Here is a 16,597-nt window from a genome sequence, read left to right as displayed (position 1 = left end):
AAAATACTGCAGCCACAATCTCTATATTCACCTGGGCTTTTCTTATCTCATCCTCTAAACACAGAACTGGATCCATTGTGTTCCTGCCTCTCCTAAATCCACTCTGATATGTAGCCATCAGTCCCCCTTTCTCCAGAAAGTGCATGAGCCTCTCATTAACCATCCGTTCCATTAGTTTACATATACGTGACGTTAAAGCAATGGGTCTGTAGTTTCCTGGCTTACTAGGATCTTTCCCAGGCTTTCTGATTGGAATTATAATTGCTTCCTTCCAGCTCATAGGGACTTGCCCCTCCTTCCACACTTTATTGAACAACATCAGCAATTTATTTAATCCTCCTTCACTTAAATGTTAATCATTATATAGCATATTCCATCTTTTCCCAGTGCACTCATTCCTGTTTCGGCTAATGCCCTCTTCATCTCTCCAACAGTAAATGGGACATCTAGTTCATTCCCGCTGGTATTCTTTCTCCTTAGTGCATCCATGTTTCCAGCTTTGGTTTTTTCCCTGCCTTGCTTTCCTTCCTCATTCAGATTATAGGAACTGTGTACTGTAACAAAAGTTTTTAAAAGTAATTCTGCCTTTTCTTTATTGGTTATCGCCACTTCATTTCCGGTGCTCAGGACAGGGTAGTTCCATTCCCTCCTATCTCCTCCCATTTTCTTTATCATTCCCCAAACTTCTCCTATCTGAGTGGTGTTCTCAATTGACCCACAGAACTTCCTCCAATATGACCTCTTTGTCTGTCTTATCGTTTTCTTAATCATTGCCTGGACTTTTTTGTACTGGACTAAATGTTGAAAATTATGTGATCTTTTGACCAGTTTACATGCCTTGTTCCTACTCTTTACTGCTTGTTTGCACTTATCATCCCACCAAGGTACTAATTTCCTCTTTGTCCTACCTGTACTTTTAGGAATACAACTTATTGCAGCTGCCATTATACCCTGCAGTATTTTGCAGTTACTCATTTCTATACTCATATTGTCGCTAATCTGTTGTAGATGTTTATCACTTTCAGACATGAAATTTCCCCAGTTAGCTTTTCCAAAAATCCATTTACCACCTGTGTTCTCTGTATTCTGTACCATTACTATATTTATTTTACTGTATATTGGATAATGGTCGCTGCCTATGGTCCCTTCCTGATACACATCCCATTCGCACAATGGCTCTATGGTATTGGTTACTAACGTCAGATCTATTACAGACTCCTTTCCAGTGTTCACATCTATCCTTGTGTTTCTGCCATCATTAAGGTGGCAGACAAGGTGACAAGGTGTTTTCCATCCAACAACTCCTCCACTACCTGCCCATTGTAATCTGTTTTATCACTCCCCCATAATGTATTATGTGCATTGAAGTTTCCACACCACACAATGCTTCCTCTATTGAATCCTTCTATGTTTTCCAGTCTGCTGAGTTCTAATTTCCTGCATGGATTAGGCCTATAGAAATTTATAACCACCAGGTTCTTCCTTTCTGCCCACACTTCAATAACCACACACTCCAACTCATTTCCAATATCAATATTTCTATAAGGAATGCCCTCCTTCACAAAGGTGACACAACCCCCTCCTGCCCCATCCTTCCTGTCCCGCCTGATTGCCACGTATCCATTTATTATAAAATCTAAACTTGGTTTTAACCATGACTCATGGATACACAGCAGGTCTGGTTTTTCCTTCTGACTATAAATGAACTTTTTAAAATCCTGGCCATTAGCAATCAAGCTTCTTGCGTTCCATTGGAGAATTTACATTGCTACTACTATAACCCAATCCATTGTGTTTCTTGACTTGCCTGAGCACTTAACTCCTCCCTGACTTCCTCCCATTTTAACCCTCTTATACCCAGGTGATGCACAGCTGCTTTAACAATAATCTGGATTCTACCTCTTGTATTATACTTGCCGCCGTTTGCTCTTTCCCTCCCCCCTGCTTGTCATTCAGTTTCTCCTGTCCAGCCATCTTAGCTGCCTCGGCATAAGATACTTTCTCTTTTGTTCTAAACTTCTGTACTGCAACCTCATGCTTCATTGCTTCACATCCCCAGTACGCAACACTATGTTCGCCTCCACAGTTGCAGCATTTCGATTTTATACCTGATCCACACTTTCCATATTCATGATCACCACCGCACCTTGCACATCTTCTCTTGCCCTTGCACACCTTAGCTATGTGCCCAAACTCCTGGCAATTGAAACATCTCATTGGTTTTGGGACAAATTCCCTCACGTTATATTTAATAAATACAAAAAAAAATTCTTTTGGGATATCTTTGGCATCAAACTCAATCAGCACTATTTCTGTATCTTTTTTCTCAGCTCCTCTTGTCATTCTTTTAACATTTTTAACTTTACTGTTACGCACTTTCAAGTTTTCCACTAACTCCTTCATACTTACACTAAGGATTCCTGTTATCACCCCCTTACACTCATCGAGACTCGGCTCTCCAACTTTCACTGTTTTTGCGACTTTAACTTTTTGTGTAGCTTTCTCGCCTTTTCTACTTGGTCCTCAGAGTTACATCCAATTAGCAACTTACCATCCCCTAGCACTCTTGCATACTTGACTTCACCTACTTGTGCTCTGATTAAATATGTGAGTCTAAGCGGGTCAGTTTTCTTCACTCCACCTTCTCCCTCAAACCTCACCACAACATTAAGGGATCCTGTCTTTGAACTCCTTGCCTCATCCTCCCGTCCCTCACTCTCTGTTTCTCCTAGGTTACCGTCACTCTTTTTCTTCCTCTTAGCCGTCCGACGCCCACCTCCCTTCCCCACCTGTTCCCATTCACCCCCATTCCCCTCCTCCTCATTCAATTCCATGCTGTTACAGCTGTCTTCATCTACCTCCTTCCCTGCCATGGTACCACAGTCAACGAGAAGCAGCTTGAGAGTCTCGCTACCGGACCTATACAGGCCGTCGGCTGACACTCCCACCCTTTACTCCTCACTCGACTGACTACCGATTACCAAATCCAACAATCAATTTAATCCAGCGAAACAGTAAGCAGCAAATTCAAAACTTCCAAACCACTGTTTTCCCTGTTTCAGAAGATCCACTTTCACCCAACAATCAGTGGCCGCAGTAGTCAGCTACCTACTCCTAGCTGCTGCAAACACTCCAAACCAGCTTCTGTATGATCCAGTATTTCTTTTTATTTCCGAAAGAACCCCTTGAAGGAACAGCAAAGCACGCTTTCCATTCAAGGAAACTCTCAGACAGCTCAGACAGAAGAGCAACCTCAAGTTTAAAGTTCTTCTTCTTCGGTGCTGTTTACCGGCAGCTTGCATCCTTGAAAGTTACATTACTGCCATCTCTCGGAGTAACAGCTCCTACAGCTTATTGACTGTCACACTTTCATTAACAGTCCCGTTCCCCGAAGGTAGTTAATAAAACATCTCCTCCCCTGCCCACTAGCACCACACTCCAGTACATTCCTCAATCCTGCTCCTGTTATCCCCAATCTTCCCATCTCCTCCATCATATCCTTCCTTTCCGACCTATATTTATTGCAGTTAATGATAACGTGTTCTACAGTTTCTGGTACCTGACAGATTTCACAAAGACCGGTTGGATGTTTACCTATAACATGAAGTGTGCTGCGTAAATTGCTGTGTCCTATTCTTAATCTTGATATTACAACCTCTTCTCTTCTGTTTCCTCCCCTCTTTCTTACACTGCCTACTCTATTTTGTATCAGATGTAAATGTCTACCCCTTCCCTCCTGATCCCAGTGCTGCTGCCATTCTTTATTGATATTTCCCCACACAATGCCCTTTCCCTCTGATTTTGATAACTTGATATTGATTTCAACCCTTTTTGACTGCTTCTTTTGCCAACGTATCTGCTCTCTCGTTTCCCGGAATATCTGAATGTGCTGGGACCCACATAAATGTAACATTTTTCCCTTGCCTAACCACTCTTGAATTGGCAAACAAGATTTCATACAGCAGATCCTGGTGATTTCTGGCTGTACCTGTCTTAATACTTGCAATGGCCGACACAGAATCACTACATATTACTATTTAGTTAACCCTACCCCGTTCAGCCCATTCTAATGCCATTGTGGCAAACACGCCTGCCACAGGCCACCGAAGTGGCTTTCCTTGGGGCCCTCCAGCACAGAGACACAGGGAGATGATGTTCAAGCAGTCCAGATTTATTCACGAGGGTTTGGCAAGATGGTACAGACAAATGAGCAGATGTAAAACCCTGTCATGACAGAGAGCTCCCTGGTGTGGGTGGGGATGGCAGATTTAACCTGTGCGCAGTGATTACCTCACTACGCACAGGTGCAGCCACTCCTGTTCCTGGGTCCAATTAGCCTGGCCAATTATCTAATTCTTAACCAATTATCCAATTGGCCAGGTCTAATTATCTTGACCCAGGGCAGATGTGGCTGCTTAAACCAGCCATCCCCACACCACAGCCATCAATATGGCAAACAATTGATGAGACAACAGCATACACACTTAAACAATCCGATGTTCTCTTGCTAATTCCCACTTGGTAACTAGGCACAGCAGCTGGAGCCCCTGTCACATCTGTCTGCGGATCCTTTGATCCATCTGTAAAAATCTGAACGCTGCCTTTATACTTACAGTCCCTATAGTTATAATATTCACTAAGTCAGCATTCTTATTACTGTGCTTAATCTTAAGTAATTCCAGATCTACCCCCACACTTTCTAACTCCTAGACTGGTCTAACAGGCCACACCACAGTTTCGCCAAACTCTTTATCATATACTCCCATATCTCTTGCCACTTGATCTCCTGCCCATCCAAAACTTGATTTTTCCATCCTCTCCTTCTCCTAGCTTGTCTGCAGTACCCTTTTTGCTGGATGACTATCTCCATGCCCCCTTAGATTTACCCAGTTGTTAGCCACCAGCTGTTTCCCACGCAACCACAGTGGCATTTCACCTGCTTCCACTTGGAGTGCACACACTGGGGAAGTTTTAACTGCTCGTAAACACACTCATAAAGCCAGAGCTTGTATAACATCTAGGTCTGCCAGCACAGATTTTGCTGCTGATCCATATACGATACTTCCATAGTCTAATCTTCATCTAATTAATGCTACATAAATATATTTCAGAGATGCTATATCAGCTCCCCACTCCAATCCTGCAAGACACCTCATGACATTTATCACTTTTTTACATCTACTAACAACATATCTAATATGCTCCCTCCATGTTAACCTCATATCAAAATATACTCCCAAAAAACGAAAACTCACAACTTTCTCTAAATTATTTCCATACAATTTCAAATTGCATTCCCTGAGTTTCTTTCTTGTAAAGAGCATAGATTTTGTTTTTTCAACTGAAAATTTAACTCCCCACTTTGTTCCCCACTTTTCAACTTGATTAATTCCATCTTGCACTTTCTTCACTATGTGTTCAACATTTCTCCCTCTTTTCCACAAAGCCCCGTCATCTGCAAACAATGACTTCCCCATATCCATAGGGATATTCATAAATATGTCGTTTATCATGATGGAAAATAAAGCTGGACTTACTACACTTCCCTGAGGTGTCCCATTTTCCACAACATATTGGGTTGATAACTCTGACCCTATCTTCACCTGAATAGTCCTTCCATCTAAAAAGTCCATAACCCAATTAAACATTTTCCCTCCGACTCCCATTAAGGGCAGTTTGATTAGAAGTCCCTCTCTCCACAGCATATCATACGCTTTCTCAACATCAAAAAACACTGCAGCCACTGTCTCTTTATTTGCTTGCGCTTTCCTTATTTCATTCTCCAGACACAACATTGGATCCATAGTATTCCTCCCTCTCCTGAATCCACTTTGATACGACGCCACAATACCTCCTTTTTCCAAAAAATACATTAACCTCTCATTTATCATACGTTCCATTAACTTACAAATGTGACATGTCAAGGCAATTGGTCTATAGTTTCCAGGCCTGCTGGCATCTTTTCCAGGTTTCCTGATTGGAATAGGCTAATTATCGAATGCAGCTGTCATTATGCCTTGCTTTATTTTGCTGTCACGTGACTCTATGTCCATTCCATCATTAACCTGACTTAAATATCTATCACTTCCTTCCAGAAATTTCTCCCAATCAGCTTTCCCAAGGATCCATTTCCCACCTGTGTTCTCTATAGTCAATGAGGCAGCAATATTTATCTTAAACCAGACTGGGTAATGATCACTCCCTATAGTACCTTCTTGGTACACTGTCCAATCACACACTGCTGCTATGTTGTTTGACACAAGAGCTAGCTCTGTCCTCTTTTCTCTCTTACTTCTACTTTCCTTCATGCCTCTGTTCCCTCTCACCACCTGCCACTCACTCGCCCCCCTCTCACCTTCCTCCATGCTGTCACCATCCGTCTCCCTCCCCGCCATCCTGTCAGGGATTGTAAGGAGGAGCAGTGCAAGAATACCGTTCCGGACCTATGCAGGCCGTCGGTCGATATTCCTACAAAATGCTCCCCCCGACACCCAAACCTATTGCTACCACGTCCCGTCGTCCACAAAACAAAGTCAATATCGTATAATCAATCAAAATAAAGCCAAACTAAGTAAAAAAAAAAACCAAAATAAAAACCACCGTAGCACAATGCACCCTTCTGGCACACGATGTTGTCGCTAGCAACCTCTTGTAGAAGTTGAAGTCTCTATCATGCCAATGCTAGCTACGTAAATCTGTTTCTCTTTTATAATATTGTAAAAGACTAAGGCCAAATGTAAAAAAGAATACGTAGGCTACCTTTTTATGTAGCCTCTTTATTTATTTATTTATTTTATCTCTTTTTGCTCTCTTCTGGAGAACTTCCTTTGTGTTGACAGGATATACAGCGTTTTTCTGTTGCATTTGTTGGCATGAACACATTAATTCTACGTTGCATTGGCCAGATTGAGTGGTCCTTGCTATTGCAATGCAAATTACCCGACAGCACGGCGACATTGAACGAGGCTACACATCCTCCAATAGGATCACTTGGCATCGCTCTCGCCTCTCACAATTGGTCACTAGTGGGTATAGTAGAAGTTTTTTGAAGTCTGGAGTTCGAAGCCTGCACACTGAAGAAGGCATAGTCAAGGCATTTGTAGAAGATGTGTACTCTTCATTTGTGAGAAAAGAAAACAGTATAATGTGAACTTTGAAAGTTTGGAAAATCTACTTTTGAGTGCAAACCATTTCATTTTTTTCCCGAATGTAATAACATTTCTAAATGGGGGATAGTTTACATTCCGGACCTAATACTGATTGATTATCACACCTTGTTCTCCACCCGTGCAGTCTCTCTTCTAACTTGCCTGGCATTGGCAGCTATCCCACCATGCTTTGTGGACGCAAAGAATGGGCTCTCAATGACAACAAATGGAGGTGATTACACATTGAAGTTGTCCTTGGGAATAAAATCAGTGATTGTAATTGTGATCTTTTTCCATTTGGGAGGGTGCAGATGGCTCCTGCCCGGACAGTAGATTAATCTTTGTTCCCATGTTTTTATGCTGTTCTAGATCAATCTTAGTTGCCTCTTAAATCATATTTCATTGAGGATGATGTGTTCATGCACAAGTTGCCTCCCGCCAACTTTGAGCATGAGTGGAGTTCTCTAGTTCAAGTGGTTGTTCCCACACCATATGGGCAGCAGGTGCTGAGTATAACACAGGATTACAAACTTTATGGTCACCTTAGCGTTGGGAAAATGGATATGATCAATTCTGAAAAATTTATTTTGGCCTGCTATGAAGTCTGTTCCTGTCATGCCTGTCAAATTGCAGAAAAACCTAACCAAGTAAGTGCCCCTATGCCTCTCAAGCCTATTTCTGTTATGGGTGAACATTTTGAGAGAATTTTGATTTTCAGGCCTCTCTCTAGAAATACATCTGGTTACACTTATCTGTTAACTTTGAGGCGTGCTGCAACCAGGTTCCCTGAAGCTGTTCCTATGCACACTCTTAAAGCTCATGCTATTAGCATTAGTTAAGTTCTGCTCTACTTTTGTTTACCAAATTACATTCAGTCCGACAAAGGCTTGAACTTTATGTCAAGAATGCGAAGGCCACTGAACAGTTACATATTACACATCAAGTCTCTAGGGCTCTAGGGACCCTCAAGGTGATTTGAAAAGGTTATCAGACCATAAAATCTGAACTTCGTACCTGTATCCTTGCCCAAGAAAAATACTGGGATGAGAGAGTTTCCCTTTTGTTGTTTACATACGTAAAAGTACATACATAGGGTATGTTTCCGGCCTTAATCTGCAGGCTGAGACCAAGAATCTGAAAAATGCACAGAGATTTAAAATTCCTCAGTCACCTTCAAAAATAATAAAGGAAATTGAAAGGATTTGTAATCCAGCTGGGAACACTAACTAACCGGAGTCACTATACGGCGAGCAGAGGGACAAAACGAGAGGCAGTAGGTTTTGATTGCGTACTCTAGTAATTCTCAAACTGGGTCCTGGGGACCCCTGTTTATGCTGTTCTTTGCTCAGACCACAATTGCAATCCAAGAATTTTAACATGTTAATTAGATACTTGCAATGCTTTGAGGGATGATTTACCTTTTAAAGCCACATTGTCAGAAATAGCTATGCTGTGTACGAAGAACAGAAGCCCATATTCTGTGTTTACTGCACTATATTGCAAATGGTTACACAATAAGGTAAACAAAATGAAGATTAAGGTGAATTAATTGGCCCCTCTTTGGTGTGAACACCTGTGCACACCAACTAACCACCAGGTGTCCAAAATATAAACACCTGGCCACTGAACCTAACCACTTTGTGGATAATAAAGAATTCAAAGACAATGCAAATAACAAGCCAAGCCTGCATTGTGTTAAGAGGTTTAATGAATTAATGTTTAAAAAAATATGAAATAACCTAATTACATGTGTGCAACAAGCTTAATTTAGGAAGAGATTGGCTGTAGCAAAACCAGCATATACAGGGGTCACCAGGACTACTGGTAGGACCACTGGTCTGCTATGTGGCAGTACCATTTTACCCAAACCCCAGCTGATCAGGAAGGAGTCAGAGTCCCAAATCCAACCACAAAATAAGAGAAAGAAGAAAATGTTTCTATAATAGAAGTTATCAACAAGTGCCACTACAATATGCCTCAATTTCCTTTTATAATTTACTATTTCTTTTCTGTTTTGGACAGAAAACAACAAAAGGAATTCTGTAAATTGGAGAGTTTTGAAGCTTAGTTTAAATAAAGCCTGCAAGGCTAGGCAATCCTTTGGGTAAGCAGTATACACTCACAATGAATAGCCAAGGCTAGTTCTGCTTGCCACCCTAGCACATGTAACCCAGCAAAGGTGTGATTTTAAAACTGGCTTCCTCTTTAAGAAAGAAAATCTCAAACAAAAGCCCCAAAGCAGTGGTGCACAACAAGGGCCGATCAGCTGGGGTTTTGGGCCAACTTCTTGTTTAACTTGCTCAATCATATCCCGATGTGACATTTGCATAAGCTACAGCTACAGCCTGCAAGTGTATGCTACATATTTTACTGTGCCCAAGTACAGGAAACTATGTGAACTACATAGTTTATACAGCTGTCAGAAAACAATTGGCTGGAACAAAAAGCAGTATGCAGACCAGCCCTAAAGACTACCAGAGTTCTAAGCTAAATAAACTGCTGCCATGAGGAGTGCAATGAGAAATGGTAGAATTACAAATAAATGTCATTTCCTTCCCCTTCTATGCCCAACAGGAAGGGCGTCATCACACCCCGATTGCACAAGAAGATAATATGCAACAGCTGCTCTCAATGTCTAATTAACAGTTGGCGTCCAAAACACTGATCACAACTGATCCGCATAGCCCTACAATCAATGAAGTGAAAGAAATCTGCAACTGACTACAAAATCGAGAAAAATTATTGAAATAAGGGAAAACTATATAACAATAAAGGAAACTAACCAGCAAACACCATAAGATGTATAGGTGACTGCTATTGGTAGGTACCTGTGTTCCCTCAGCCCTCAGGTACTGCAGTTGACACGGAGTTCCACTTGGAGGCAGTGCTGAGCAACTTATGAGCCTCATGCAAAAAACAGAGACGATCAGAGAAGTTATCTTATGGCTTTTTCTCGATTTGGCCTTCCAAACGTAGTTGTATGAGACATTGGAAATGTGTTTCTGTTAGAGGAAGTTTTATTTTACTCAAAAAAGTAGTGTATACTCATTTTAAATAAGAATGTTATGAACCAGCATTTTCTTTAGTTTGTTTTGAAAAATTTGAAAAAAATAAGGTTTAGAGGAATGCATAATACAGGGCCCATACCATATTCAACGTCCAGTCAAATTTAAATCACTTAAATTTTATTTATTCCCAGAGCCGTTTCCAGAGTCAGTATCACACTGTTACAGGAAACAGGAAATTGGGCAAGAGCAGAGCTTAAAACCACAAATATCTAGCAAGTGAGGGGGGAAAAAAACCTCAGAGCATGAAATAAAAACACTCAAACGGCAGTGAGAAAAATTTCCCAGTTATGAGGAAGTCTCATGAGAAACCCAGATACAGAGGAGGAGCCCATTTTACATTACACTGCAGGCGTTTAGCAGACGCTATTATCCAGAGCAGCTTTGCATTGTATCCAGTTATACAGCTGGATATATACTGGAGCAATGCAGGTTAAGTTCCTTGCTCAAGGGTACAACAGCAGTGTCCTACCAGGGAATTGAACCTGCGACCTGCGATGATGCTTGAGCAACTCATGCCAGTGATGTCATTGATGACCACAGGCAGTAAGGCAGGATTCCATTGCACAAAGCAGGAATCATTCAGCATTCACAGTAAGAAAAATGTTGGGGATGCAAGTTTTATCCAAGAATGAAAAATAAAAGCAGGCAAAACACTTGTAGCAAACAAGTCAGGGCTATATCTACGAATCATGGTAATTAGGGAAACGTTTTGATCTATTGAGTTTCGTATCTTTCACAGGAGTAATAATGATGCTGTACTGCTCAGGGCAAAGGAAAAAAGAAAGTCAGTTTCCACACTAATCAGGCTTACACAGTCCCTGCATACAGCTTACAGTGAGTGACAAGTTAAGACCGGTTTAGAGGCCTTTGTTGAGTTATTCATGTTTTAGCTTTCTCTTGTAAGACACCTTGCAGCATAGATACCTGATAACAAACATTATAATCAGTAAGATGAACAACATGGCAGCCAGCAAGACCCCGATGACATCCACTGAGTGGTAGACATACCAGGGCATCCTGTAAGACTCTGTGCGTAGGTGAGCGGCACCCTTGTGTCTCATGACAAACTCGATCCAGAAGAGGGCACGATCCAGTGGCTTCATTGGCTGGTCACGGTGCAGCATGGAGAGCCTCTGCATATTCATCCTATAGGAGGGCTCATAGAGCACTTCCTGTAAGGCCTTGAGGAAGATGTTCCTGTCTAAAGTCGCAATATCCACTATCTTTGCTGCCCCCTTCACTTTCATTCTATTAAGGTTGTCAGGCTGGTCAAAAATGAGTGGGAGACCAACTATTGGAATGCCATGATAAATGGCCTCTTGAATTCCATTGGTTCCCCCATGAGCAACAAAGACTCTGATCTTAGGATGTCCCAGGAGGTCATTTTGAGGCATCCAGGAGACCAGCCGAGTGTTGTTGCCCAGAGTAGCAGGCCTGTCCCCTGTGTGCCTCCAAATAACTTTCTGAGGCAACTGGGCAAAAGCAGCAGCTATCTCATCTGCTAAATCATGGGGAAGCTCACTAAATAATGTTCCCAAGGACATAATAATGACACCATGTTCTCCAGAGCTCTGAACAAACTCCTCCAGGTCCTCTGGAAGGGGCTTAGCAGGCTTGCATTGAAATCCACCCATATATACAATGTTAGGCATAGTGGGGCGTGGGAACTCAAAGACAAAATCTACCCTCATGAGCCAAATATCTGCTGCCTGAAAGAGCTTAAAATAGTCTACCTCAGGTCCAAAGTAACGATGACACAGAGCTGTGTAATGGGGACTAACAGTGCTTTTGTAAAGAAGTGGTCTGATAATATAGTAAAGCATGTTGCGGACTCTATTGGGGAAGTTCATTTGGTCTGTTAACTCTGCTACTGGGAAAGGAACATAGGAAGGTGGTGAGGGAGCAATTGCCAAATGAGCTTCTCCATGTACTGTCCATCGAGCATTAAAAACAAGCGGCAGACCAAGGTAGTGGGCTAGCACAGCGCCACCACCTGCACCGGGATCAGCCAGTACCAAGTCATATTCAGCAGCGCGCAGGGACTGCATCAGCCTCTGATCTTCAAACATCCGAATCACCATTTCAGTAATGAGTTTATGCATCTGGGAAAATCCATCCTTCAATTCCATGTCTAAGCTATAGCGAGTCCAAGCAGATGCACCTTGTCTTTGTATATGCAGTAACCTAGATACAAGCAAGCTCAGATACTCCTTGGGGTGTCCCCCTGTGCCATTGATTGTGATAGCGGTGTAGTAAGGGGACGTCTCCTTGATGTACCAGCTGTCCGATGCTCGCACCACAGAAACGTTGTGTCCTCTCAAATGTAGCTCTTCAATCAAGACTCTCATGTTTACCCAATGGCTGCCATCCAATGGGAACACAAGAACCTTGCCTCCATGGACTCCAGGCAGTGTGAAAACCAGTCCAATCAGGAAAAGGATGGAGGAATGCATCTCTACCCAGAATGCTCGATATACTCAAGAATGCAAACCAACCTGAAATGCATGAAAGGTAGAACAGTTGTTGGAATCAGAGCAAAGATTATGTTACGACTTAATAATGGTGATATCAGATTTGTTTTAGGAAATGTTATCTGTTGAGGGAAATCAGACCTAAGATCCTTCAAGACAATTGCATTTTTGGAAATACACAAAGAGTATGTTTGGCAACATACATTTTTGGCAATATACAAATAACATGTTTGGCAACAAGTGATGAAAATAAAATAATTTAGGATTCATTGGGATTGGGATGGCAGGTATGCAAGTTACACCTTGGCGGGGGCATGCCCCATACCTATACAGCCCAAGAGTTTGGCACTTTTCATGGTTCCCCACAGAAATAACCACAACAGCCACAGACACCCAGCCCTTAAATACATTACATTCTGTACATTCTGACCCCATTTCAACAGACAGAATTTCATAAACAACTTCACATGCCTACACAATAAAGGGGATTTTGCGTTTCAGCTAGAAACACATTTTTTTAACGTGCTTTTACCCTAACCAACAATTGTCTACTACTTCTCAATTATTGCTTTTGCACCATATCTACCCGCCGTTCACCGAACGTATACACTGCATTATGACGTACCGTCTGCACGTTCACTTATTAACCGGCTACAATATTGCAAAGCCATATGGATTCAACGGGAGCTCTTCTGTGCATACTGGCCTGTGTTCTTCTTTAAAACCACGGACAGGTTTGCTAATGATATTTCACGCATTGCATGTGATGGTGCTGCACTAACAAAAAAGTCACAGACTGGTAAACCTCCGGTTGAACGATTGAATCCCGCCTCGCCCTCAGGCAGATCATTTCCTCTTTTACACTAACGTTTTCTTACGCTTATATTTGCTTTACCAAAACTCACTCACGGCCACCCATATGCATTTCATGACGGCAAATGTATTCCTTTTATTAAAAAGTTACACCAGTTCACCACTGTGCCATTTCTACTAACTATATTTCTTCACTTGGCTACCGTACAAAACCTTATCAGCAAACGCCACGTTTCTACATTCATGTTACCTCGCCCTGTTCTCTATCTAGCCACATACAAACAATTACTACGTATGTACGTTCTGCAACTCCCCATTAAAACATTACATTTAAAATCATGACTCACTCATAATTATAACTACTAGCACTGAACATGACAAAAGCACATCAGTGCAATAGATTTCACACGTTACTTAACCGTCCACTTTAACGACTGATGCTTTATACCAACTGTTATACATACCGTTCGATAAGGAAACTAAGCTCGCTCGTGATCACTTCATTTACTTCGCACTATAGTCTGTGATCATGTCAACCTTCACCTACATGCCCATTCTGCTAAAAACATATTGTTTCAACTACGCAATTTCATAATTTCTCCTAATTTCTCTCACACTGTTGTTATTTTCTCATATGCAAAGCCTGCTGGGACATATGCGTCTGCTCCTATTCTCCACTATCAAGTTTTCAGGTTCTAGCTTACCAAAACAGCGAAGAGGATTCCTACCTGCAGATAAGCCTATCAAAATGCCTTATAAACCTTTCAAACACTAAAAGTGCATCTCCACGAAATAACAGACAACGGAGCAGGACAGAAGGGTACACAAGTTGCGACCTAGGGAGCTAATTCTACGGGCTTGCTGATTCTTTCTGAAATATTGTGTAGCATTGCTTTGGAATACATCTTATTTAATTTCGGTGAGGCAAGATAGCCTATATTGTTTGTAGTACCGTAACTTGGCGTCATTTTTATATCAATACTTTTAATGGCAGGCCTGGATTTTGGCAGTCTGAATGAATGAGTTATAGATGTCTTGTATGTGTGAGTAACTTGGCATTTTTGTACGTTGAAAACGTGTTTTTTTTTAAATGAGATTAAGTTTATAGGTCCCCTTATGAGAGGAACAGTGGCTGGATAAAGAATATGTCATGTCAGTATGTTCAATGCTGTATGTATGTACAATACTGTACTCTTATACTGTTGTTGTCTGTTGTTTCATGCTGTATTGTGAAACATGTACTCTACTGTAATGCAAACCATGTGCAACCATCCTTACAGAGTATACTCCGACAAAACAGAGGAAACAAAACCAGGTGTGCTGCCATAGATCAAACTGGCTCATACGTACAATTCAGACCATGTTCTGAACGACCTCAAAGGTAATCCACAGAATCAGTAGTAGGATATAGTTGAAGAATAACTATGAAACAACTGTAATCATCTGGGAAAACTTGAGCTTCTAATTAAGGGTCCAAAGCTAAAAAGTGCTAAAACGTGATTACTGCAACATACTTTTAAAATAAATGATTGATGTGAGGTATGAGGCTGGTATGCACAAGCTGCTCTCCTTCAGGCTATGGGTCAGAACTATAAAAACCTGCCGTGGTAGAATCCAGAATACGCAAGGCATGAATGACAGAAGAGACATTGCCCAGTTGGCCATTTTTACAGTTTTATTTTTTATTAGTAATTATTTGACTGTTGCATGTGTACACATTAGATGTGATGTGACAATTTGGAGGAAAGATTAACTTTTAATTTAGGCTGTTTGATCACATAGTTTTGCTGAATTTCCATGTAGTTTTGAAAAATTGAATTGAAATGCAATTGCCATCTAGTTTTGTTTTAGTTTCAACAATTTCTAAATTTTACATTCGTTCATAAAATTAAACGAATTTTGATTAGAATTTCTCAAAATTTTAGTATTTTGAGAAATACTGAAAGAGCACATTACCGACGAAGCATTTAGTACTACAGTTGCCATAATTATGACTTGCCAAAACCGGACACCGTCCACGCGCACGCATCAGTCACCGTTCAGACGGGACATTAGTCAGGTCGCGACGACAGACCGGACTTGTACAAATAATTTGTAAAGTGGGAATTCCGGTCCAAAACGGTGAATCTGGCAACCATAACTAAGCAGCTGTCGTAGTGTACTCGTTAAGATAAATAATGGTGAATATTTCACCATTACTCCTTTAACTGATGCTTCCATATTTTATTTATTCCAATGCAGGATCCAATAATTATTTACAGAAAATAACACACAACAGGCCATTATTGTTGAATAGACGAATTCGTTTGAGGCTGGACATGAAGTAGCATAGGAAACCACAATTCGTTTTGCGATACCTGCCACAAGTATTACATTTTTCAGACACGATTATATAGTTGATTGTGTCCGAATAATTCACTCAAAATAAGACCAAGAATGTAGGCAATACTGGTATTAACACTGCTGTCATGTATTTAAACTAATATAAAATAGAAACAACATCCAAGAACAGTTGTTGTGTGACAAAATCCATAGTTACACAATTGTTGGCAGCGGTCCATGCTTATGTTTAATCTAACGTTATTTAGCCTATTAGCGATACTTACTGTACTTGTTTGCTCAGTTCCAGATATACATTTGCTTCTCAGCTAGGCGAATAGCTTAGTTTTCATTCGCACAACGACATGGTTTCGGATGTAAACAAACTTTATATGAATGTCTCTTCTTTTATTTTCAGGCATAAGGTTCCAAAAAACATTTCACAAGCGGTAACAGAAAACAACGACTAGGAAGTAAATTGCACAATGAAATTGCGTACTAGAGGACTAACCACAGCTATTTGGAAGTAGATCTCTATCTACGTTCTTAGGTTTAGTTTCGTTTAATATTGACGTAAAAACTGGTAATATACTAATTCTATACTAATATAAAACATAACGACAGAAAGACATAAAGCCTTAACTTCCACCAATTGGCCTACAAATCCATACCTTATTTAGTACCCCGATCTGGAAAAAAGCCACAGTGTGAACTAATGCGACCAATGTCTCATTAGTATGCTACCGTATCCATTAACCCTCTCTAGCACAAGGCTTAC

At 41.1% G+C, this 16,597-nt stretch overlaps 1 protein-coding gene across 8 annotated transcripts; it reads right to left on the bottom strand.

Moving 5' to 3' along the window:
* Positions 1 to 10,311: 10,311 nt before the first annotated feature.
* LOC135255195 (UDP-glucuronosyltransferase 2C1-like) lies at positions 10,312 to 16,597 on the bottom strand. Of its 8 annotated transcripts, none has more exons than XM_064336026.1 (2): positions 16,491 to 16,597; positions 10,312 to 12,711 (listed from the first exon to the last, which is right to left on the bottom strand). In XM_064336026.1, the coding sequence occupies exon 2, from the start codon at positions 12,667 to 12,669 to the stop codon at positions 11,092 to 11,094; it is 1,578 nt and encodes a 525-aa protein (XP_064192096.1). In that variant the 5' UTR covers positions 12,670 to 12,711; positions 16,491 to 16,597; the 3' UTR covers positions 10,312 to 11,091. The 8 variants fall into 8 exon arrangements, with proteins under 8 accessions (XP_064192096.1, XP_064192094.1, XP_064192098.1 ...); XM_064336024.1 differs by lacking the exon at positions 16,491 to 16,597 and adding an exon at positions 16,107 to 16,482; XM_064336028.1 differs by lacking the exon at positions 16,491 to 16,597 and adding an exon at positions 14,205 to 14,768.

This window comes from Anguilla rostrata, chromosome 5 (assembly GCF_018555375.3).
Source record: "Anguilla rostrata isolate EN2019 chromosome 5, ASM1855537v3, whole genome shotgun sequence".
Lineage (NCBI taxonomy): Eukaryota > Metazoa > Chordata > Actinopteri > Anguilliformes > Anguillidae > Anguilla > Anguilla rostrata.
Note: the sequence above shows the minus strand (reverse complement) of the source record. Positions and strands in the feature narration are given on the sequence as shown.